This window comes from Pogona vitticeps, chromosome 14 (genome assembly GCF_051106095.1).
Source record: "Pogona vitticeps strain Pit_001003342236 chromosome 14, PviZW2.1, whole genome shotgun sequence".
Taxonomy (NCBI): Eukaryota; Metazoa; Chordata; class Lepidosauria; order Squamata; family Agamidae; genus Pogona; species Pogona vitticeps.
The window spans coordinates 17,017,199-17,040,379 of NC_135796.1; the positions used below are offsets into that span (position 1 = coordinate 17,017,199).

General features: G+C 47.7%; 3 protein-coding genes across 9 annotated transcripts in view; 1 reads left to right on the forward strand and 2 right to left on the reverse strand.

The window, feature by feature from the left end:
• Positions 1-2,211, reverse strand: part of RFLNA (refilin A) — a 78,626-nt gene extending 76,415 nt beyond the window's left edge. For all 3 annotated transcript variants that reach the window (XM_078381744.1, XM_072983070.2, XM_072983069.2), the window contains exon 1: positions 2,073-2,211. The gene's annotated coding sequence lies outside the window, so the exon portion shown is untranslated. The remainder of the gene's footprint in view (positions 1-2,072) is intronic.
• Positions 87-14,103, forward strand: CCDC92 (coiled-coil domain containing 92). 5 transcript variants are annotated; one of them, XM_020788865.3, is made up of 4 exons: positions 87-278; positions 11,466-11,612; positions 12,223-12,264; positions 12,717-14,103. In XM_020788865.3, exons 2-4 carry the CDS (start codon positions 11,483-11,485, stop codon positions 13,493-13,495), a joined length of 951 nt encoding a protein of 316 aa, XP_020644524.3. In that variant the 5' UTR covers positions 87-278; positions 11,466-11,482; the 3' UTR covers positions 13,496-14,103. The 5 variants fall into 5 exon arrangements, with proteins under 5 accessions (XP_020644524.3, XP_078237868.1, XP_020644522.3 ...); XM_078381742.1 differs by lacking the exon at positions 87-278 and adding an exon at positions 810-873; XM_020788863.3 differs by lacking the exon at positions 87-278 and adding an exon at positions 2,180-2,302.
• A 3,229-nt stretch (positions 14,104-17,332) lies between these two features.
• DNAH10 (dynein axonemal heavy chain 10) overlaps positions 17,333-23,181 on the reverse strand; it is a 55,556-nt gene continuing 49,707 nt past the window's right edge. Inside the window, exons 72-79 of the mRNA XM_072983075.2 lie at positions 23,066-23,161; positions 21,825-21,996; positions 20,344-20,475; positions 19,678-19,889; positions 19,395-19,562; positions 18,804-18,984; positions 18,339-18,484; positions 17,333-17,728 (exon numbers count right to left, since the gene is read on the reverse strand). Of these exons, the coding sequence (XP_072839176.2) occupies positions 17,582-17,728; positions 18,339-18,484; positions 18,804-18,984; positions 19,395-19,562; positions 19,678-19,889; positions 20,344-20,475; positions 21,825-21,996; positions 23,066-23,161 (1,254 nt within the window). The 3' untranslated portion in view covers positions 17,333-17,581. The remainder of the gene's footprint in view (positions 17,729-18,338; positions 18,485-18,803; positions 18,985-19,394; positions 19,563-19,677; positions 19,890-20,343; positions 20,476-21,824; positions 21,997-23,065; positions 23,162-23,181) is intronic.

A 23,181-nucleotide genomic window follows, 5' to 3' on the forward strand; every position in this document is an offset into this window, starting at 1 on the left:
CGGCGGGAGAGGAAAAAAAATTCCACCCACGCCGGAGAGGGAGGGAGGGAGGGAGAGCGCCGACGTCGTTGCCGTGGCAACCCGGGGGCTGTTTTGCCGCGGCGGTACCGGAGCCTCCGCGCTTGCGCAGTGGCCCTCGACGTCACCCCCCCTTCTCCTCCTTCTCGTCCCCCCACGGGGGGGGAGCCGTTTCTCCCTCCTTCTTCCCCCCCCACTTCGGTCTCCCTCCCCCCCAAAACAAGGCTGGAGCGGGGCGGGGGGAGCGGCGGCGGCGGCCGGTGAGTACGAGAAGCCCTCGGCAACCCCCCCCATTCGTTCTTCCCAGCATGCACCGCGCCAGGAGATTTAAACCGTGGGGGGGAGCCCCCCCGCCAGTCAGATTCAATCGAGCATCTTCCCCCTCCCTACAAAAACAAAGAAAGGGGAGGGGATGATGGGTCTTGTTACCCCCACCTCGCTTTCCTTGGAGAGGGGGGGGCAACTGAGACCCCCACCACCAAAGGGAAAGGGGCTTGGAAGGGTGGCCCCCCCACTCCTCCTCCTCCTCATAGTTGGCGTGGGAGGGGTTGCTAGGAGACACCCCCCCCTCTCTCTCTCCAAATGGGGTGAATAACCTTCATTCCTCTTACAAATCTCGACCCCCCCCCCCTTTTGGCCAACCTCTGGCTCTCCAGAGTTGTTTTTCTTCTTGACTACAACTCCCAGCATCCTCAGCCGCTGGGAAAGGAGTATGGGAGTTGTAGTCCCCCCCCCCAAAAAAAATCCACATCCTCTTTTCCTCTCCTAGAGATGATCAACCCAGAATGAGGATCGGTTTCGAAGGCTGGGTGTTTGCAAGAGGACCCCTTATCTTATATAGAAAACATAGTCGTGGTGGGTTTGTTTGTATTCAGTCTGTTTCTATGCCACCTTCCTCCCCCCCCCCCAGCTAGACTGGTATAGAGATATTCATGCCAACCAGTCGCCACCACCTCCCTGTCCAAGAAATATAGGTGTATTTTTATGCCTGAGAAGAAGGGGGAAAAAACATGAGGTTAAGCAGGACAGTTGCCCCCCAGTACAGGTGTTTGTGTGTCTAGGGGGGGGACTGGGGGGCAGAGAGAGAGGAGAGAAAAACCTTATGCCTGCATCTTGCGACCAGCCATCCAGACTCCAGAAATAGGGGGGAGACCTAATGAGTAGCTGTAACCCCACTTTGGGTGGAAAAAGAAAGAGATGCAGAGAGGCCGGTTCATCCACAGGAGAAGCAAGTGTTGTGTTGCCATCAAGTTGCATCCGACTCTTGGTGACCAGAAAATTGGGTTCTCGGCTGGGGAGCCCAGAGGCTGGGAATCTGGCTGAGTCTTGCGGGTGGGGGGAAGCCAGCCTGTGTGGCCTTGGGGCAAGGGGGCAGAGTCCCGGGGCACACACCCCCTTGCCCCCAAGAAGGAAGGCCTGGTAAACCACATCTGAGGACTTTATATCTCGAAAACCTTAAGAAAACTGCCTAAGTCCAAATCAACTTGACGGCGTGTCATTATTATTATTATTTTCCACCAGAGACCTGTCCGCACGGCTCAGTGGTGGTTCAATTGGAACAATAACACTCTACAGAAACCTTAGGCTAAAGGGTCTGGCCATTTTTCCTGGGGAGGGAAGGCTGGACTCTGAGCTGCTGCCTGTGGTTCCCGATTTTGGGAGACAGACAGTGTATAAATCAAATAGACAAAGAGGAAAGAATGCTTTACGTTGCTTTTTTCATAGAGGGACGAGAACACCCTGGCGCTTCCCGCTGTCTGCGGAACTAGCAGACTTTTGTGTTTTTTTTTCCCCAGTTTTTCTCTAGGTTAGGCATGGACAGGGCCGGGGCTAGGGACAATACAAGATCTTCTGAATAAGAAACGAAAGAGTTATGTCTAAGAAGTCTTTCTTTGTAGAGGCGGAGGGGGTGGGAAGGGCAAGCCCTTTGGAGCAAAGAGATGGAGCATTTTTTTGAAAAGAAGAGGTGGTCCCACTCTGGCCAAGGCGTCCAGCTTCCCCCTGGCGAAGGGAGGTGGGCCCTGAAGACAAGGACCGAACCCGATTCTGCCTACCTGCTGTCAAAGGTTGCAGGCTGCTTCCTCTTCTCCTCCCGACTTGCATCTGCGCTCAGAGGGCAGGGCTGGAGTCGGCTCGCTCTGATGAGGGAACAAAAGCGGGCCTTTCTTTTCCTGCCAACTGTCTCTGCAGTCAACCACGCTCCAGGTGCCTCCTCGCCTCCCTGCTGCGTGACACCTAGATTCCCTGGTGAAGTTCCTTGGGGCAATGGAAGGCAGGGAAGAGGGTAAGGTGCTTATTATCCCCACACACACACACACGCACACACCCTTCTCGAGGATTGTGATTCCCCATTCACAAAAGTGATGGAATCTGATTGCATTTGCTCTAAGAAGGTCATCCCAGCCCGGTCCTCCGCCCTGGGCTACATGATAATCTGAATAACAGGGTAGCTACGGGTTTTCTGGAGCTGTGGGTGTTCTCGGGGAGAGCTGCCATGAGATCCGGTTTCCCTTTCAGCTTAAGAGAGAGGAAGGCTTCCGAAAGACAGCAGGCGGCCGCTGCGTTTTCATTCAGCCGAGGGTGGGGAGGAGGGAAAGAGGTCACCTTATCGTCATCTCGAGTTGCAGCAGCCACAGAGCGCCGCGGAGGAGCGCAAAGGAAAAGATGGGAGGACGGTGGCACGCCAGGGGTGGAGGGCCGCTCCGGTGTCCATGCCAGCCCAGCTGGTTTCCCCGACAGTTGTGCAAATGGTAACCAGCCCGCTTTCTCCCTGGAAATGGATCTCCTCTTAGCCGGCTTGCAGGCTGGTCCTGTCGTGCGTGTCTCCTCGGCTTAAGTCTTAAGGTAGGACAGACGGGGTGGGTGGATCTTTGGTATCTGTTAAATCGCTGGACTTGGTGCTGGCCGGAAAGCCTGAAATTCACTGATCTGGGTTTTTAAAAGTCATCACAGTATGTTTGAAAGGGTAATGTTGGAGGCTAGAGCGGAGGGATTCGGGCTGCTCTGAAGGCAAATTGTAAGGTTGTCGCCTGCATTGCAGGTGCATAACAGACCCAAAGAGACTCGCCAGCTTTTTGGGGATGGGCCCGTGCTTCTTCAACAAAAGGGATATGTCTTAGTTCTTGCGCAGCATGTATTGCTGCTGGTGAGGTTTCCAGCGTATATCTTTCCATGTCTTAAGTACTTGTCTGAAGCAAATAGGAGATACTTTAAGAATGACGGTTTGAAGATAATGTACCAGATTCTTTTTTGGTTAACACAACCCTTGGCATTCACGCCTCTTCTCTGTCTCTTCCTTCAATGGTTTGACATACTCGGTGTGTGAAATTAGCCGATAGATTCCTCAAGCTTATTGAGAAAATAAACAGCAGTGTCGTCTCCTCGCCCTTCTGTTTTGTCATCATTGAAGTCTGGACATCAGTATGGTTGCTGTTTGTTTTCAACTTAAAAGGTGGGGCAGCCATGTCTGAGGGAGGGGTTGCCGGCATTAAAAAGTGGATAAAGTCAGTGTTAGCACTTGCATGTGCCCAGTTTTTGCATATTTTCTAATCACTTCCATCCAGGTTTTATATACGAATCATTATAATATCTGAGACATTGTTTGTAAACACCTAATGTAAGTTTGGAACACGAATCTGAGTGTTGCTAATCAATGTTGTTAATCTTTTAAGGCCATTCATTTTTAGCATCCAATCGATCTGTTATTATGAGCAAAGTAAAATAGAATACTGTTGTTAAGAAATACAGGATGGCACACATTATGACAGATGGGTAGAAACAGCAGACTTCGCATTTATTCTTGTCAACTGACCAGCTCTGGAATCACCGACAATTCCAGACAGGACATTAAATTGCAGAGTAACAGAGGAAATAAAACTATCTCCAGAGGATGCTACAGGCAGTGTATGAAATCTGTTTTTCCCCCTTTATGTGTTATATGACGGGAGTCCTCAAAGTTAGGAAAATTGGAACACTGTATTAAGAACAACATTTCTTGTAGCATTTAAGTGCAGATGCAACTTTTTGTGGCCGTAAATGTTTCTGTGCATAAAATATTAGAACATCAGTATTTCTGGAAGGAAGGGTAATTCTGGTGGACATGGCTTGCTTGTTTGCAATATTTTAGTCACTGATTTAGTGTTTTGTGTGGCAAATAAGGGTGTGTGTTGGCATGAGCACATGTAACACTGCCTTGTAAGATCAGGGATTCATATGGCTTGCTCAGTAAATGTGGTGCTCTAGGAAAGCATTTGGATTTTATTAGTTACGACATACTCTCGCTGCTATCCTTATAGACTAATACAATGTTTTCTGTCCTTTTAATAAGTATTAAAGATTTCTGGAATGACTGGAGGATAAACTTTGAAATCTTCTTCTTCTTCTTCTTCTTCTTCTTCTTCCAAAAGAGGGTTTTCTCTGCATTGCACACTTTAAAGCCATCCTATTGCAGCAGCTCCCCTGCTGTGCCTCCCTAACAGATCCATCTTTTCAGGACGCAGCCTTCAGTGGCTGAAGGGGTCTTCCAATTTTATTCTTTCTCAAACTCCTTCCACTGCATCACTGAAAACAATGGAGTGGGTTGGCTTGGGCGGGGCGGAACCAGACAAGTTGCGCTGTATTAGCAGAAAGGAAACCCAGCCACCCACCCCGACAACACATAGCTACAAAAACTGGGACTTGTTGATCACCCTGTACAGATGTGGGCGTGCCAAGGGAAACTTGAAGTAGCTCCCTTTCCGGCATAAGCAAAAAGATCGAAACACAACATTGTGAGAGAAACCTCACAAATGCTAACTGGAACGATGGCACTTTTCTTAGATCCACCGAAGCCCAGGAGCTTGTGATTGAATCAAGGAGCAAGTTTCTAGTGCTGAAGAAGTTGTTCCCTTTTATGTGAGAACGTGATGCGGCACGGCTGGGTTGCCAAGTTCTGTCCGCTTTTCCTGGCTAGCCGAGGTTGCCATTGGCCAAGGCCTGGACTGCACTATGCTGTCTGTTTGTGGCAGGTTGCCATACCACGTTAGCAGGGCGTCCGCCTGCTTCGAACACATGGCACAAGAGGATCTAGCTCTTGCATCCATGCGTAGGTGTGTGACGGGCAGCGGAGAGAGGGAGGGGCAGGGGAGCTCTCTTGCAAAATCCAGTTGCCTTTGGGCTTTCTAGAATTTGGCAATTGAGCACAAGGGCCTGTGCCGTCATTTGGCCAACGAGCTGGTCCTTGTTGTGTGTGTATGGAAAACAGCATCCTGGATTAGATGAACCCTTGCCCTGATCTCGCAGAGGTCAAACTTACCTACTTAGGTAAGTACGGGGAAAGCTTTCAAAAATGGAAGGTGGAAAGAGGTCCTCCAGCCACAAGGAGGTTTTGCAAAACGCTCGCCCTCCTTTCTGTCCCACTCCAAGGAAGGTGGCTCGCTTCTAAACCTGTGTCTGGTGCCAACAACGGGCGGCTGGATGAGGGCGAACAAACTGAAACTTAATCCAGACAAAACGGAGGTGCTTCTGGTCAGTCATAAGGCAGATCAGAGAATAGGGATCAGTCCTGTGTCAGGTCAAGGTGATGCTTCTCCTGAAAACTCAGATCTGCAGGATAGAGATACTAGGAGCCTTGCCTTCTCTTGGTGCCCCGGCTGTACCTGTTCCTTGAAATGTCTCGTTTGGCTACAGTGACACTTGCCTTGATTAGATTCTGCCTGGATGACTGCAACCTGCTCTTTGAAGATGGTTCGGAAACTCGAGCCGGTTCAAAAATGCAGCAGCCAGACTCTTGGCAAAGTGGGCGTTCATGGCGGGCAGCCTCGCAAAGCCCTGCCAAAACATGCAAGTTCTCGAGATGAAGGACAGGATGGTCAGCCTCTCTCCTCTCCTCATGCCACAGTGAGCCGTTCCTCTCGTCTTCAGAGCTGTTGAAGGCTTGCCATCTTTTTGGCTCAAATACTGTATAGCCAACAGCTCAATGTTCACCAGTTTTCTTGGGATGCAGAATTGAAGACTTGAAGCCCGAGGCTTTTAATGGGTTGGTTGCAAATAAAATACTTGGGTATCACATCTGCTTTCTTGTCCTTCATCTTTCACAACTGATTCTAGGGGAGTGGTTTCTGAGTAAATGTCACTGCTATCTGTCAAGGCTGCAGTCTTCTGTGCAAACCCACTGTTAAGACAGGACAGGACAGAGCAGCTGCCTCCAACAGTAGATTCCCTTTGTCACGAAAGGGAAGAAAACCTTTAAGCTTTTGCTGTTGTTTTGTGCTATGAAGTTGGTTATAAATTAAGGGCCTCTAAAGGACCTGTCAGGCTCTGCTTGAATCTTGCACACTAAATCTTGTGGCTTCCTTTATTGAGTCACTCCATCTCAGGTTCGATCACCCTCTTCTCCTACTATCACTTCTTCCAGCATTATTCCCTTGCCCAGCGAGTCTTGCCTTCTCTTGATCCTAAGCACAATAGTCTCTGTTTAGCTGACATTGCAAATTGCAAGATACTGATTATTGTATTTGTCCTGCCAAAGTTGGGGAAAAGCAGTAGTTTGATTTTGTTTGCCTTCTGTGGCAAAATAACTTGATTGGATGTAACTTCTGTGCATCTTGATCCGAATGCGCTGTGGAGAAAGGATGATGTTTTCTGTTCTGCCTTAGACACCAAAATGTCTTGGGCTGTTTCTGGACCGTACCCTACACAGCATGTCTGTACAAGTATATTCTTATTGCACTTGTTTCCCCCTTTTTTCCTGTAGAGTTGTTGCTTTCTGTTCTGTGAAACATTTCAAATTTAGGAAATAATACGCCATGCCCAAAGCTCTCAAGTGATCGCATGTCTTCCCCACCCTGGAAAAATCCAGAGGTAGGATCGCAGGCAGGACAAAGCAGCTTTTGCATTCAGAAGACTTTTTTAAAACTACAAATTCAAATTCTCTTGGCGGGTGGGTGGGTGGGAATATGAAAGAGCAATTCCTTCTTCGAATTTTTGGGACAGGGGAGAGTCCCCCCCCCCCACTGCCAGCAATAGGGAGCATCTCTGGGGAAGATCTCTCCCACCCCCAAAGCACATCCGAGCATCAGGAGTGGGATTTGAATGGAAGCAGGGGCTGAAAAGGGTCAGATTCCTCCTCCATTTTTAAAACTAGCACATGATATGTGAACGCTGGTTCAAAAGCGTGGGAATCACAGGCACATCTTAGCTGAGTGTGAACAGCCACTGCCTCTGTTCTTTGAAGATCTGATTTGAGAAGAGTGGAGGTTTTTTTCCCCCTCTCTCTGTGAAAATGGCTCACAGTAAGAGCATCTCTCTCTCTCTCTCTCTCTCTCCCTTGAATCTGCAGAGCCACCAGCTTACAGTAACTTGCACCGGGAAGAACATTTGAAGCAGGCTATAAATAGGTACTTTAAAAAATTCAATCCTTCAAGTTTGCTTGCAAGGGTAAGTGGCGGGTGGGGCAGTTTTGCTCCCTCTCCAGAGGCTGGCAGAGAAAAGGCGTCCAAGATTAAGTTGAAATAAATGTTTGTTCGGAGGGAGACAGAGACCCCTGGGTCCCTCTTTAATACAGCTTCAACAGTAACTCTTATTTCAAGTCCCTATGGATGCAACACGACTTAACTTTCTGCCTCATCAGTTACGGAGAAAAACGCTTCTGCCGACAATTTCAATCCAAAACATTTTGAATCACTCTCAAATTTGGGTAGTGGGTTAAAAACGGGCTTGCTAGCCCACAGCCTGGGAGGGCCGGTTCTCTCCAGCAGGCTACACTGCATACTAATTTAAAAATAGATTAAATTGGCTCTTTAATCATTATAAAATGTGGCTCTTTAATCACTATGAAAACAGAGTAAGCAATTAGAAGACATTGCATGTTGCATGCTTCTCTTTCTCTTTACCCCCAAATCGTTACTCACTGTGAATGCCATTTTGGCAGAAAGACAGGGCATAAAAGGATAATGCAACAATAAACTGTAATATTGTTAATGGATACAGTTTGGAAAGGTCTCAATTAGAGATGTGGGAGACAGGTAGGAAAAGGCCCAGGTAGATAAGCTCTTTGGTTTTGCTACTGTGTGTCTCTGATTGTGCTTTGGTTACTTGCCTTGTCGCTTGGGAGGGGGGTTCCCTTGTCTCTGGGCATGACGAGCTTTATTAAATTAATTAAAAGGGCCTCCCAAAGTTGGCCCATGACAAGATACCTTCCCTTCCTCCGATTTCTCTCCCTCCTTGATTTCATGCAAATTGCGTCACATTCCCGGAAAGGAACACACACACGGCTTTTCTGGCTCATGTTCTGAGCACATTGGAGCGTTCCTCACGCTGACACAGAGAACGGCTCCTCTTAATTGTTCTTCCTTTGCTGCTCCATCTTGTCATCGTCACCAAAAATAGATCCTCAGTGATATCAAAACCCGAGTCGTTCAGAGGTCGGCTGAAGGGGGTCCAGAACTTTCTTTCTGGAAACTTGGGGTGGGGTTCGGTAGAGAGAATGCACCTTTCACGATGCAAAAAGGAAAGGAAAAGGACCGTTTGGGTGTGTTTAGGATGTTGGAGAAAAAGAACATGATCTTATTGATAGCTTCCGAAGGTGATGGTTCTCTGCGGTATCACCCTCTGGTTGATTCCCTTCCTTCTCACTCTAGAAGTTTTCCTGCAAACTCTTGGCAGCACAGACAATCTACATTTTCAGAGGTACCCGTCCGGACAATAACTCCAGATTTCTCCATCCCGCTGCCTGTCCAGATGGCATCAGCTGAAGAATTTGATGTATGCATGCATGCAAGTAGTAGTAAAGAGAACCAGATTTATTAGTTGATCGTTTGCAGGAAAAAAATTAAGGGGAGTGTGCCTTTTGTTTGCTAGCACATACTGGAGGTGCTACTGAGGGGCCAGGCACACGAGGCTCTTCAGATTGCCATGGGATTAAAGGTAAAATGAATATCGTGTCACTTGCGGGAAGCATTACTTTGCCCGCCCCCCCCAACCCAGCGAGCATCTCTGCCTTCAAAATGCAAAACATGGAAGGGTGTCTGGGACGGGCCTCCCGTGCCAAGTCTACTGAATAATGTCACCCACTTAGTGGGAATTCATTGGGCACTTAAGGAATCGGATGATGCGGTAAAGCTTTTAGCTGCGCAGACAAGGCTGGCTCATTGGAGAGAGAGATAATGTAGCTGAAGACTATTGACATTACCAAGAACGGGCAAGGCCTTGAAGCCACAAAGGGAACAGGACAGTCTGTTCGTCAGGCTCTCCCCCACCATTTACTGGATTTCAGCAGAGGACCGGCACTTTCATTCCCCGTTATTTTCCCCTGCCTCTCCCCTGCTCTTAAAGCTGAAATGCATTTGGCTTCTGTATTGAAATGTGGACCTTGATCGAGACTGATGAATGGCTTTCCCTTTGGGTTTTTAACCATTCGACCTTTGGCTGAACAGAGACCATTGGCCATCTTCCAGCCCTGAAGTTTGCAAGCAAGGAAGGGCCCCCGTGTGGGCTCCAGAAAGCCACTCTGTCCTGCTTTATGTACCATCTCTTGGCCGAGCGGGCTAGGGGGGCGGTGGTTCAGCCATTTATTTGGGGCTTTCTGGTGCTTCGGGCTTCTTGCGCGACCCACGCCAGCCATTTCATGCTCTCGGGTGGCTGCGGACCTCCAGAAGTCCTTCATTCCACCAGAGCATGGTGAACTTTGTCTTGCTCATAGATCTGAATTCAAGAGCTTAATTATGCATGCATCGGCTGTTTCCGCAGCTCTGGCTTTGTTCTGAATTGTTTTACGAAACCTAATCACAATCTTTCAGCTTTAAATAGCTTTAAATCCTCAGATGCTGGTTCTCTTCCTAGGTGCCCTCTTTCTATGGGGTTTGGCGTCGTCCTCCTTGTCTTCTGTCCCTCTTGCTTAGCTCCGGGCTTGAATGTATCGAGGACTCGTTGTAAGAGAAATACAGAACTATTCATTTAGGGAGCTGATCAGGGCTTTCAGGTGTTCTGGTGGTCAGGTGAGCCCGGGAGGAGGTGTGTGAAGTGTCAAAAAAGTGAGCTTCTCCATTCAAGAAAAAAATAGTAAAATTCCTTTTAAGGAGCAGACCCATAGCAACCATGCAGCAACTGTGTGCATGCAGAAGGTGCCAGGTTCAATCCTGGGGATCAGAGAGCAGGTCCTGACAAGGACTCATTTCTCTCTGAGTCTCTACAGACGAGGGCAGCTCCAATTTTTTCACAGCAGTACACCACATATTTCATGCAGGTGTGCTGGCAGTTGTCTAGAATATTGCACAATATTGGTTCTTAATTATTTCACACCCGGATGGGGGAATCAAGAGACTGGGGGAAGAGGAATGATGTTCACAACAGAGTGTGCGGCTGATTGTCAGTATCTCCATGTTTGTTTTCTGTCTAGACTGGTCCTTGACTGCCGTCTCCTCTTGGCTAAACCGGAGCTGCGAGGAGAGGCTGAAATTGTCTTTGGCGTCACCTGTCTGGTCACTTTCTAATTCCATCCTCTGGGCTGAAGAGAATGTGCTTTCTGTGACCCAGGCAGCCTACTTTTCTCCGCTCGGCTTTACTGTATTCCTATAGGAGAAAGGGCTTGAAATGCAGAGGCACGCCAACGAATTAACCAGCAGGAGAGCGCAGCAGACTTCCCACTGGCGTTGAGACTCTACCATCAGTTATTGTCCAGACTAAATGCCAGCTGGCTCACGCCATCCCTTCGTTAGCTAGCAAACAGAATACCCTCGTTAGAAGCAAACTGCCCAAATGTTGTAGTTGTTAAATGAGACAAATCGCGACCTGTCAGCAATCATATCCTACTTACTATGTCTCTATTTATCGACCAATCAACCTATTTATTTCTTATTTTACTTATTTGTCTGTTGCCTGTGTATTCTGCCTTATTTCTCCATTGTGCTCGGGAGTGGTGGTGTATGTGCGTCTTTTCATCCGTCTAAAAGTAGCACAAGAGAGGTGACTGGAGGCGCCATCCCTAGAAGGAGAGAGAGCCGTTCGCGGTTGATGTTTTCTCAGAACTCCATGGCAGTCTCCTGAAGGGATTAGTGCCTTGAAGTCTGTCTGGCACTAATCCTTCCTTTCTGTTTGCAAACAGCAAATAAAGCCTGTCGCAATGCCCTCCTTCTCTGCCCCATCCCTCTCGGTGACCAGAGCTACCAATTTAGTCCTTTAGGATTCTCACTGCCAACATCCTGGCATTACCTGGATGTGCCGGTGAATGTAGAAGGGCTGGCATAAAACATGTAGGCAGCTGGGACTTTCTGTGTGCCTTAAGCAAGGGCGCCAGGGCCTTTCTGCGGGCGGATGGTGCTCTTTGTGCGTGGGCACCATGAGGCTGCATGATCCGAAAGCCCAGTTTGCTATGGTTTGGTCTGGAAGTGAAAAGCTGCAAGGAAGAGAGTCTCTCCTGATAACTGACAAGAATCTCTACTCCTCTCTCCCATCTTTCTATCCTCCGGCAGATTCCCTGGATGACAGGATGGCGGCATCGAACCTGGAGAACCAGCTGCACAGTGCCCAGAAGAATCTGCTTTTCCTCCAGCGGCAGCACGCCGACACGCTCAAGGGACTGCATGCCGAGATCCGGCGTCTGCAGCAACACTGCACAGGTAGCAAGGAGGGGGACAGCTCCTGCCCTCCCCTCTTTGGGGGATTGCTTTTCTCCATCATGACAGATGATTTCTTACTTTGGTTCCCGTTAGAAGCATACGCTTGACTGCTCTTCCATTAAGCAGGCTTTACACCGGCAGACGTGAGGGTCCCACTGAAGATGGAAAAGAACATCTAGCCCCTGTGAATTTCATAGTTTGTGAACGTTATTTTGCAAACCCTTCCAGTAGACCTATACGAGACACCGATGTTACAGCCTTGAAACGCTTGCAGCAGCCCCATCTAGGTTTTTGACCACCCCTCCCAGAGGACTGTGGGTATTGGCACAGGTCTAGGGTCTAAGGTATTGGCACAGGTCTGAAGTCTTTTTGGCTGCTCTGTCAGCATAGGGTTGGTGCGTGAAGCTACCTTGAGAGTTTTATGGAAGACAAGATGTAAATTATTTTAACACGTGAGTTTAAAAAAAAGATCCTCACATAAAGGTCCCGGTGCTTTTATCACTCCACTTTATGAACCATGAGATCAGAAGTGTTTAAAGCCTCCAGTTATATTATGTATACATTTTACACGATGGTAAGCTTTCTTTCTTAATGATGTTATGTTTTTCAGATCTGACATACGAGCTGACACTCAAAAGTTCAGACTTAACAGGTGAGGGGGTTTATTCTGTTCCATTTGGAAGGCCCAGTTAGGGTAAAAGATTGAGCACTGTCCAGTCATGTGGTCCATGTTGTTGCCCTGAAGGATGTTCAGTGAAGGATATTTTAGTGCAAACCTCTAGGCCTGGAGTTCTGGAATTGTCCTCCTGGGGAAACCTTCTAGCCATCAGGGAAAACAAGTTGACCGAGACTAAATGTGGCAAAGAGAGATTCTTCTGCCTCAAAAACTTAATGGGAATGTCTTCACTGAGTCTTCTTTCTGTTTCAAAAGCAGTGGAACCGACTCTGTAATTTGTTTCAGAATAAACAAAGAGAACGTTTCTATTCTTTCCAGGGTGGCTCTTGATTCTTACGGCATCTAGCTTGACTGAACACGGTTGTGTTAGGTAGCGGGCGTGTTTGATTTCACCTTGAGTCACACTCCTTCTCTGCCGGTTCTTTCAGAAGGCGGGATTTCAAGAAGTGAAGAACTCAGAAGAAAATGCGAAGAACTGGAGGCCCAGCTGAAAGCGAAAGAAGCCGAGAACAACGAGCTGTTGAAGGAACTGGAGCAGAAGAATGCGATGATAATGGTGCTGGAGAACACCATCAAGGAGAGGGAAAAGAAGTATTTAGAAGAGCTGAAGATGAAAAGCCACAAGCTGAACATGCTGTCAAGCGAACTGGAGCAGCGGGCCAGTACTATCGCGTATCTCACCTCCCAGCTGCACGCGACAAAGAAGAAGCTGATGAGTTCCAGTGGGACTTCGGACAGCTCTCCGTCAGGAAGCCCGGTGCTCTCCGGGTACAAGCCGGCCCCTCCCAAAGATAAGCTCCCAGAGACTCCGCGGCGCAGGATGAAGAAGAGTCTGTCCACGCCTCTCAACCCCGAATTCGAAGAGGCTTACCGCCTAGGATCGGAGAGCCGCAAGCTGCTGTTACGGGAGCCCGTGGATGCTATGCCTGACCCCACACCATTCCTGTTGGCCAGGGAAACGTCCGAGATCCACCTTATCAAAGAGAGGCCTTTAGTCATCCCGCCGATCCCCTCGGAGCGCACGTCCGCCGAGCCGCACAGCCCTGCCCGGGAGAAGCACCACAAGGCCCACGTGGGCGTGGCCCACCGAATCCACCACGGGGCTCCTCCGCCCCAGGCTCAGCCGGAAGTCGAGACGCTAGCCGTGGATCAGGTGAACGGGAGCAAAGTGGTCCGGAAGCACTCGGGGACAGACAGAACTGTTTAAGCAAATTCCTTTGGGGGAGGAGACTCCCGTATGCACTGTGATCACAAATAGGGTTAATCACATCTGCAGTTTAAGAAAACATCCCCCCCCTCTCAAATGCCACCCTCCCGTGCATGCCAAATTCTTTCTATCACTAGAATAATCTCCTTCCATGGAACACCAATATGACTGTGTTCATATTGCAGAGCATCTACTTAATGAAACGCTGTGGCCAAATTCAGGTGTCTGCCTGGCTGCTTGCTTCCACTGCTCCTTCATTTATTCTAAGCATCCTTGCGGGCGAACGCCCCGGGCATCAGGCTCCCTTACGAAATCAGTAGCAATGGTAGCATCAGATAAGCCTCCGTGCAGCCCTGTGTTATCGGCTGTGAACGGTCAAAGCCTCCTTCTATGTATCGCTCCGCAGAGTCATGATAATGTGTCTTCTTGGGAGGGGGGGGCCACCCTGCGCTGACCACCCTGCCGAGGCCTGCCTGCGAAGAAGCCCTGTCTGAGCAAATGCTCTCCTGGTCCATCTGGTGGGTCCTGATCCCAGTGTTCATATTTTTCTGTTACTGATTTTATCTACAGCGACTGAAATCCTAACAAACTCTATTTTATTAACCCTGGCTGATCTTGTTTTGTGTCCTTTGTTCAGTATTGGGAACGGTTTCCCCATAAGCTCGACCAGCTTTTTCTTCTAGGGCAAGTACCGGGGGGGGGGGGGGGAGGCAGGAAGCCACAAGAGAGCGAAAACAAGATGCGTTTGTGCGGTTTCTGATTGACCCTTTTGGTGGAATTTCGGGAAACGAGACTGTTTTTCTGTCTGTAGGCCTGGAAGCGAGGACCTAGTATGTAGGGCAGAGAATCTAACTGGCTTGCAAAGGGAATGGTTATCGCCTTTTTATTAGGATGATTTGCTCCGATTTGCTCGAGTCTCCACCCAGGAGCGAAGGGAGTTGCTATGCAGCCAAAATGGCAAGAGCCAAATTTTAAAAAAATGATCACAGTTAATGATCCAAGGCAGACCTTCTTCATTCTAGAATTACCGCACCTGAGTTTAAAAACAAAAACAAATCGCAAGTGCATTACATGAAACAAATCTGATTTTTTTACATTCCATGTTCTGATGGCACAGAAAAGCATCTAAATTAGTGATTCATGCCGTGGCGTTTTGTAAAGTGATTATGCTTTGGCGTCTCATCAAGGCAGACAGTGCACAGGATCAGTTTTTGAGCTGCTGATAAAAAGATTAATAACAGCTAATCCATTTGATGCATGGAAACAAACCTCATAGGTTAGTGGAAATGGAAAGACGCTGCATTCACCGTCAGCGAAAGAATATTTTTGAAACCTTGTTAGCTTAAAATGTGCCTTTAACTCAACATCTGGGCCTGTATGCTAACTTATGGGGGGGGAGCCTGCTTTTTCAAGCTATGAGTGCTTCTAAATGGATATTTCCTAATGATATTTGTGCAAAAGACATTCTGCAGCAATTCTGTCTCACCTGACAGATTTTTTTTAACGGAGAGAAAAAAAATAAAGATGGAAGAAACAGTGGGAGAACATAAGAGAGTTAAAAACAGAAAATTTTTAAAAAAGCAAGGCAGTTAAGTAACAAAAGTTGCCTATGAAAGCACTCTAAGGCTTCAGAAGATGTGATATACCCTGTTTCCCTGAAAATAAGACCTAACCTGAAAATAAGCCCTAGTATGATTTTTTCAGGATGCTCGTAATATAAGCCCTACCCCAAAAATAAGCCCCAGTTAAGTGAAACCCTGCCCTCCACCCTTGTACAGCAACCAGAAGAAGAGGACATGACTGTATTTGAATAAATTAGATTGTTGTACATGAAAAAATAAAACATCCCCTGAAAATAAACCCTAATGCATATTTTGGAGCAAAAATTAATATAATTTTTGTCTTATTTTCGGGGAAACAAGGTAATTGGATACAGATAACTCTCGGGCTCAGTAGCTTGTTATTTGAATGAGGAATCGGCCATTTCACAAAGCCCCTTCCGTCTTCCAAAAAATCACCTCTTAAATTCTGATAGAAAAAAAATCCTCATTTCTATCCTTCACGCCCTGCACGCACTCACGCACGCCAACCCCAAAATGACCGTCTTTTCAATCTTACTAGTGCCTGTACTTACTCTTGTCTCAGGGGTTTTAGCCCTAGTCCAGCAAGCAGAGGCCTCTGTTTTCAGAGAATGTTCTCCCCGGAATTCCAAACGTTGGTTCATTATTGTTTACTCCTAACTGTTGGTATTTTCTTTAAATATCCCTATAGCATCTGTTTGTTCCCACATGCTTTACTCATGACGTCTTTCTGGGAGAGCTTGACTTATTCATATGTCCGTTCCCTTCCCAGTGAGATTTTCCTTTGAAAGTTTCGCAGTAATCTCTAAAAGCTTTTCTTGAAGAATGGCAAAGGAAGCAGATACTTTTAATAAGAGGCTGTTTTAAATATATATTGCACTAGCAAGCACTGGCTTGAATCCCTTATTTATGCACGTCTCGAATAAGGACGGCATGCGCTTCCCTTTTAAGATGCTGGGAAGAGTTTGTTGTCGTATTAAAAAGGCTCTTGACCTTTCTTAATAACCATTCAAGCCAAGCGTTTGGTGGTTCGTGTTTGATTTACTTGGTAACTGTGAGCTGCAGAGTGTTCAAAGAAAATGGGTTTCCACAAGGGGAAGCCGTGCTGTCCGTTGCACTTTTAAGGCTGACTAGGTACGGTATAAGCCTGCGTGGACTACAGTCTGTTTCATTCGGTGGATGAATGCAGCCACCTTGAGCCACGCTGTTGGGAGAAAGCAGCATATAAAGCCAACAGAATCAATCAACAAATGTAGCCCCTTGCACTTGCAGGAGTATGTAGGGTCGCTAACTGGTGTGAACAGCAGCCTTAGCAAGGTGCAAAATGACAGAGGGTGACAATGATATTCTTAACAGTGATCCTGCACAGAAGAAACAAACAAATATCCTTCCAGCGGGTAAACAAAATCAGCCGCACATTGTATTCTAGTTAATCCCTGTGTTTTGCAGCATCTCCTACTGACCTAGAGTAGGATAATCTCACGGCCACAGATTATTCGTCAATGACCTTCTGACACGGTAGTAGTGGCTCGGACGCGAGGCGTTCCTCTTAATCTCCCATTTTTCCTGCCCAGAAGTAGCACTAGGCTTGTAAACATGCAAAGGTGCTCCTTATTTAAAAAGGGGCCCGGTTGCTCTCAAGGTGGGACAGTGGGGGACAGAAGGGATTAAAGATATAGGACTAATTGTTTAAGCGATGCCTGCTGCAGATCTTTAAACTGCAGGACCCCCTTAGACCCCAGATGTAGCTTTCTTTTAGGCTTCGAGTGCAGGCTTTGGATGTCATCTTGTGGCTGAAAGGATGTAAGGATGTACAGAGGTCAGCGGGTTCCTGATGTAAAGTGGAGCCTCCGTGTGTAACTGTGCAGCCTGCTGGTATAGACCACCGGTATGCGACAAGTAAAGCTGTGGTGTGAACAGGTCCAGAGGAACGCCAGGGTTCAATTTCTGAACACACCAGTGCTAGATGGACACGTGGATTTAAAAATCATGCTGCATGTGTATTAGTTAACTAACACAGCTATCCTGTTCATTGGCCAGTTGGCTGCAACTAGATGGTGAATGCTCACGGCTGATCACATAATTTATCAGTATTATTATTATTATTATTTTGCATTTTCCCCCCACTGCCCCTTGCTGTTTACTCAACCCTCCTAGTCTGCAGAGGTGTAGGCCACAGATATTTGTTACAGTCTTTAAGGTCCGTCAGGACTGTTTTGCTTTGGTTTTTAAAAGAAACTGAATCCTTTGCAGCTGCTGACTCAACAGACACTTTAAAAACATTTATATTTAAACAAATTACAGCTACTTCAATAAACGCAAACATCTGACAAATGCTAGTGAAATGGAAGTTTCAGAAAAACCTGCAGGAGGTGGCGTCAAGAGCTGGACGCAAGGAAGACGCAGGGCAAGAGTAAGACGCGTACAGAGGGAAAGGCCCTGTTCCGCTTTTCGGCATCTTCTCTCGTCAACGGGACAAGGGAGAAGCAGAACGACGACGTCGCAATTAATCGGCATTCAGGGTGAGGCAAACCCCTTGCAAGACCCAGTGGGAAATATGCTTTGTGCTAAAAAGGTCAGCTTCAAAGACCAAGCCGACCCCCATGGCGTTCCTTCGCATGGACGTCGTGTACACTGGTGTCCGGAAGGTATTCTAGAGGGAAGGAAATAATAAGGTGAGGATTCTGTGACATGTTCCTACACAACGGTAATAGTCCCCCCTTTTTTCCTTTTTTTAATTACTCCGAGCCACTTTGGCTGCAGAAGACCTATGTTTAAAAACATTGTTAAAGGTTAGCCTCTAGGTTATGAAGAAATGGTTCTTTGGAGAGCAGAACGTAATGGGGGGAAAAAGGAGCATGTGACATTCTGAGTGTGTAAGATAGCACTTTTGTGTTTTCACACTTGTAGGCCACGGGGCCACGAATTGTAAGGGGAACCTGAAAAAAGCTACAGAGAAACACAATGAGAGTGGAAACTCAGAAATATTTCTGAACTGCAGTGTTCCGGTGGACTTAGGAATGTCCAAATGCGGACAGCGAGGAAAAGACTGTCCTATTCCAGTTACTGAATGCCAGCGTCCGTTTCCTAACACAGACGGGGAGGAGGGCTGGGAAAAACGGTGCCTGAAATGACGTGCCAGCCCAGGCCTGTGGGGAAGCAGGAGAACTTAAGTCGCTTGGAGGAAAAATTCCCGCATTAGTCCCTCTCGAAGGGTTTACGGTTTAAATAAAGATTTAGAACCTGCTGCTGTCAGTTCACACCTGTAGCTTGAGACGGTGAGCCTCGATGGGGATGATCTTCAGAATCGGTAAGTCGACCACCAGCACTTTGGGCTTGCTCTTGATGAGGCAGCTGCCTTCCAGGTCCCAGTCTGCTCCTTCCAGGTAGAGGCCAGAAACGAAGCATCCTGGGGGCAACAGGAGACAGGATGATCCCACGGCTGAGGAAATCGCCTCGAAAGGCTGTGTTTTCATTTTTATACACCGGGACCTCAGATTTTCTTTCTCAATAATCCCAGGTGTCTTAATAATCCCAGTTATGCTGAGAAATGACTATTTATGGCACCGCTGCCTCGAAATGCTTTTACTTGGATGCTCCTGGAGATAAAATACATGTTTCTGTGAATTAAGGTTCACAAAAGGCAGCAAGGAATCCTTCTTAGCGCCTGCACTCAGTCCCCGATACGCTCCGGCTTCAAAGGAAGCCAGCCCAGGGAAAAGCCCTACCTTGGCCGGGGCGCTCCGTGATCTCGTCGGCCGTCCTGTATTTGGTCACTTGGGTATACAAGGTGGAGCGATCCAGAGGCCAGCCGTTCTTCCGGCAGGTGGCTTGGACAAGGGCCGTCAGGTAGGACTCGGGGATGTGCAGCCCGGACAACCACATGACGCTCGGCTCGCCCTCCTCCACCTGACAGACACACAAAAGAAAAAGCAGGTGGGTGGGGACTCCTCCCAAGGCATCGCCTCCCAGTGCAACCATCGCCCAGCGTTCAGGGTGTGGTTGCACCGAGTTGAGGTCAAGGGGCTCTGGGTGGGATGGCAGTCTTTGTATCCCCCCCTCCCAGCTTGTTCCACACAAGAAAGAATGCACGTCCGACACACAAAAGGGTCTCCCAGCACACAAGACTTTAGGAAGCCGCATTGTATCTAATGAAACGATTTGCTCCTCTGGGCAAGATTCATCTATGTTGACCCAGCAGAAACTCTTGGAGACTCTCTCATCAGCAGGTATCTCATCTCCCCCTCCCCCGAGCCATTGGTAGGCAAAATATGTCCTTTCCCTTTTAAAGGAGATTCCCAGAGGCATCCCGCACTCACCCATGAGGTGTACTGGAGAAACCTGTTCTTAAAATAAATCATCCAATTGCCAAGGGTTTTCAGCGTGTCAGGGGCCAGCTTCCTCCAGATGTTCGGGATCTGCCCGTTGAAGAGGGCCCGAGCCACCTCGTCCAGCTCGTTGCTCATTCCAACCTCTCCAGCCAGGGCCTGAGAAAAGAGTCGCCAGGGGACGCTTGTGACTATTTTCTGTGCAAAGAGTACAAAAAAGGGGGAAAGGAGGGCGTGGGACCGGGTCTCCTCCCTCTAAGCCAGCCTTGCTTACTCTTTGCAGTTCCGCCAAGGACTTAATCATACGGATCATGAGTTTGTTGAAGCGTTCTAGTTCCTGCAAAAGTACTACGGTGGTGGGTGAAATTTCAAGCCCAAAGCCCTTTCTGATCTGATCAATATCAAAGGTCTTGGGCATCTTGTTTTCTATGTCCTTGGCAACCTGGCCGATGTACTCATCTCGACTTATCCCGGTACCAGTTTCACCTAAAATAAATAAAAGTTTATAGTGATGAGTTTTATGTACGTTGGAGACCTCCAGGTTCTGAAAGACTCAATCCGGTATGGCACAATCAGGTGCTAAATACAGCAGTTCAGTTCTCCCCATGCTCCAAACAGATTAAAGATATCATTCTTTGCTTTTAAAGATTTGAGATGTCTTATCCCTGATTACCTGGCTAGAGATGTTCAGCTAAATCATAACATACTTTGTTCATTTTTGGGCTCACGTAATTGGGATGCAGGTGTTCCAACGGCCAACCTGTCTTGAAGACGGGAGTCCCCGTTTCTCCGTTTGGGCCGTGATGAGCCAAACCCATATTACAGTAGATGATTCCTGGATCTAAACCCAACGGGCAGCCCTACTGAGACTAAACCCACAGAAGCTGAGCGATGGTGTTGATGATTCAACGGGCGGGCTGTCGTGGGCTGAGAGGCGTACCTGTTTGAGGCTGCAGCTCCAAAAGATGCGACCACATGTCCCTTGCTGCCTGTGTGTAATACCCGATTTCAGCATTCGGATGAAGGCCAAAGACCTCTGGCGTGTTAGCCAGCGGAAGGGACTCTATCTCTTCTGTAAAAGGGGAGGAAGGAGAGAGAAAAAAACAGATATGGCAGCAAAGGTTCACCTCCCGGGGATGCTATAGGATTCTAGAGCTGGAAGAGATTATCAGGGTCACCTGAGTCCAATTCCCTGCCAATGTCTGAAATCCCTGCCAAATCATCCTCAACAGAGGGGCACCCAATTGTCGTTCGAAAGCCCACAAAGAAAGAGGGCCCACCACTTTCTCAGTTAGCCGTCGACAGGAAGTTAAGGTTCAGGTGAGATCCCCCTTTCTTTTCTTCTGAAAGCATTGCTTACAGGCCTTGTTTTCTGGGACAGCCAAAAGCCAGCTTGCTCTGCCGTCTACACACTCCATCTGTCTGAAGAGGGCGGCCACATCACCAATGCATTTTCTCCGGGATGACTGCTCCATCTCCCTCACAGATATTATCCTGTTCTGGTCCCCTCCTCTGGCCACCACATGCAAGCTTATCTCTGTCCTTCCTAAATGTTAGGATGACCCAAAATGGACCTAGGAGGCAATGTCTGCCTGAAACAGACTACAGTGGGCCTATTACTTCTCTTGATCTCGACCCTATATTTCAGCAAAAATAACCTAGAATTGTATCCGTTTTCCCCCCTTGCCACATCACACTATGAGCTTGTGTTCTCGCTAGCTAGATATCACCTGTGCTTCTAAATCTGATTTTTTCCTGCCCAAATGTTGTAAATTTACACCCGTTTAAATTTTATTGTGTCCATCTTAGCCCAGTTCTCCGATCTATTAAGACCATCCCAAATCCTGATTTTGTCTTCTGAGATGCGACATATTCTTTCACGTTTAGTGCCACCTGCAAGTTTTTATGAGTAAATTTGATAATTATGTCACAACTGCTGCCTCTTAAGAATCTTCAACACTGAAAAAAAATCTGCATAAGCTTTTCTTTATTTTAGGCAAGCAGTAAGCACTTGTGGAATAAATAGAGTCAAGACTTGAAGAAGGAAATAAAAAGAATATTGTAGGAGATCCGTCGCAGGAAAAAAAAATCCTCCTGATGGTTCTGGAGTAGTGCTAAATTAAGTGGTATTAGGTCCTGAGAAAGCTAATTCCGCACCCTAAATTATTATGCATAAACATATCTATAGCATACAAAACTTTGGATAGGAATTCTAAAAAACAGAAACGGTAACCACTAGCTGGAATTAAACTGCTAAGACTTTGCTCATGAATACAAAATATCTGAACCGGGCAGTTGCCAGAAATTCACCCAACGCATCCCCTGCCAGCTTCATTTGCTGAAGACAGAAGAAGGTCTTAGGAGATGTGGAAGTCAAGTCAGCTTGAAAACCGAGCTGCAAAAAAAATATATTTTGCTCACCCACAAAATCATCCTTAGACTCCCCTTCAGGGATTCTGTAATCAACGTCGTCATTGTGGTAAAAATGGAACGGCTGAAAGGTGTCAAATATAAAATCCCCCAGATACTCATCCATGTAGATGGTCAGGATGCGCCGATCAAAGCTATCGATGGCTCGCCCGCCGTACATCACCTAGAAAGAGAGGAGGCGAGCCTTGAGGGGACGACACAAGGCGGTCGCCACAAACCCGTGGGAGTTCCACCTGCACGGGATCCGAGTTTCGGCAAAAGCGAAACAAAATCTCAGAAGGGAAAAGAGAAATTTCACATCTCTTAGTTACATGGCGTCAAGTCAATTCTGACTTAAGAGCAATCCTCCAAGGGAAGGGAAAAAGTCCTCAGAAGTGGTTTCCTAGTTCCTCCTCCCGGTGGCGCTCTGGAACCACCGTGCAGTTCACTCGAGGCCACACAACTGACAGAGCGCATAATCCCATTAGCCACACATGTGCCAAACGCACTTGGAACTGGTCCCTTTTTGGGGGGATCTGAACATCTATCCTCTGGCTCAGCAGCCAAGGGCTCCATCCCACTGAGGAATACCAGCACATTGATTCCATACACGACACCGGTCATCTATCATACTCATGTTACAATAGTGGTATACCGGGGAACAGTACTACCATGTTTCCCCGAAAATAAGACGGGGTCTTATATAAATTTTTGTTCCAAAAAACCGCATTAGGGCTTATTTTCAGGGGATTTTTTTTTCATGTACAACAAACTACGTTTATTCAAATACAGTCATGTCATCTTCTGGTTGCTGTACAAGGGTGGAGGGCAGGGTTTCACTTAACTAGGGCTTATTTTGGGGGGGGGAGTAGGGCTTATAATGGCAGCCATTCTGAAAAATCACACTAGGTCTTATTTTCAGGGAAACAGGGTGTTAAAATGGCCTTTAAGAAGTAAACTGACGTGGGCAAGAGAGAAAAGAACAGAACATCCACTTTCCCGTGTGTGTGTCTGTGTGTGTGTGCGTGCATGCGCGTGTGCGCCAGTTTATCCATGAGCATCTCTAGCTGAAGACGCCCCCCCCAGGAGGCAAGGACGCAGCCGGCCAAACCACAACCAGCTCTGACCGAGACATGGGAGAGAACCTGCTGCTTGGCAGAACGAGGAACGAGAAGGCCTTTGGAAAAGCACCGGCTCTCCTCGAGGCATCATGGACGGCCGGCCCGACACCAAGCGCCCGTTTCCTTGCTTACCTCGCCAATGAGATACTTGAGGCTCCCCCATGGGATTCTGTCATCATTTTGTTCGAACGCTTTGGTCAGGTAGGTGTTCAGGATCTCCATGCAAACCTAGCAAAGGGGGCAAGGGG

Bases quoted from the DNA above. Each gene is read 5' to 3' on its own strand.
- CCDC92 (XM_020788863.3), top strand. The intron at 11,613-12,222 runs GTAGCAAGGAGG...TATGTTTTTCAG, and splicing joins TCTGCAGCAACACTGCACAG to ATCTGACATACGAGCTGACA. The intron at 12,265-12,716 runs GTGAGGGGGTTT...CGGTTCTTTCAG, and splicing joins CAAAAGTTCAGACTTAACAG to AAGGCGGGATTTCAAGAAGT.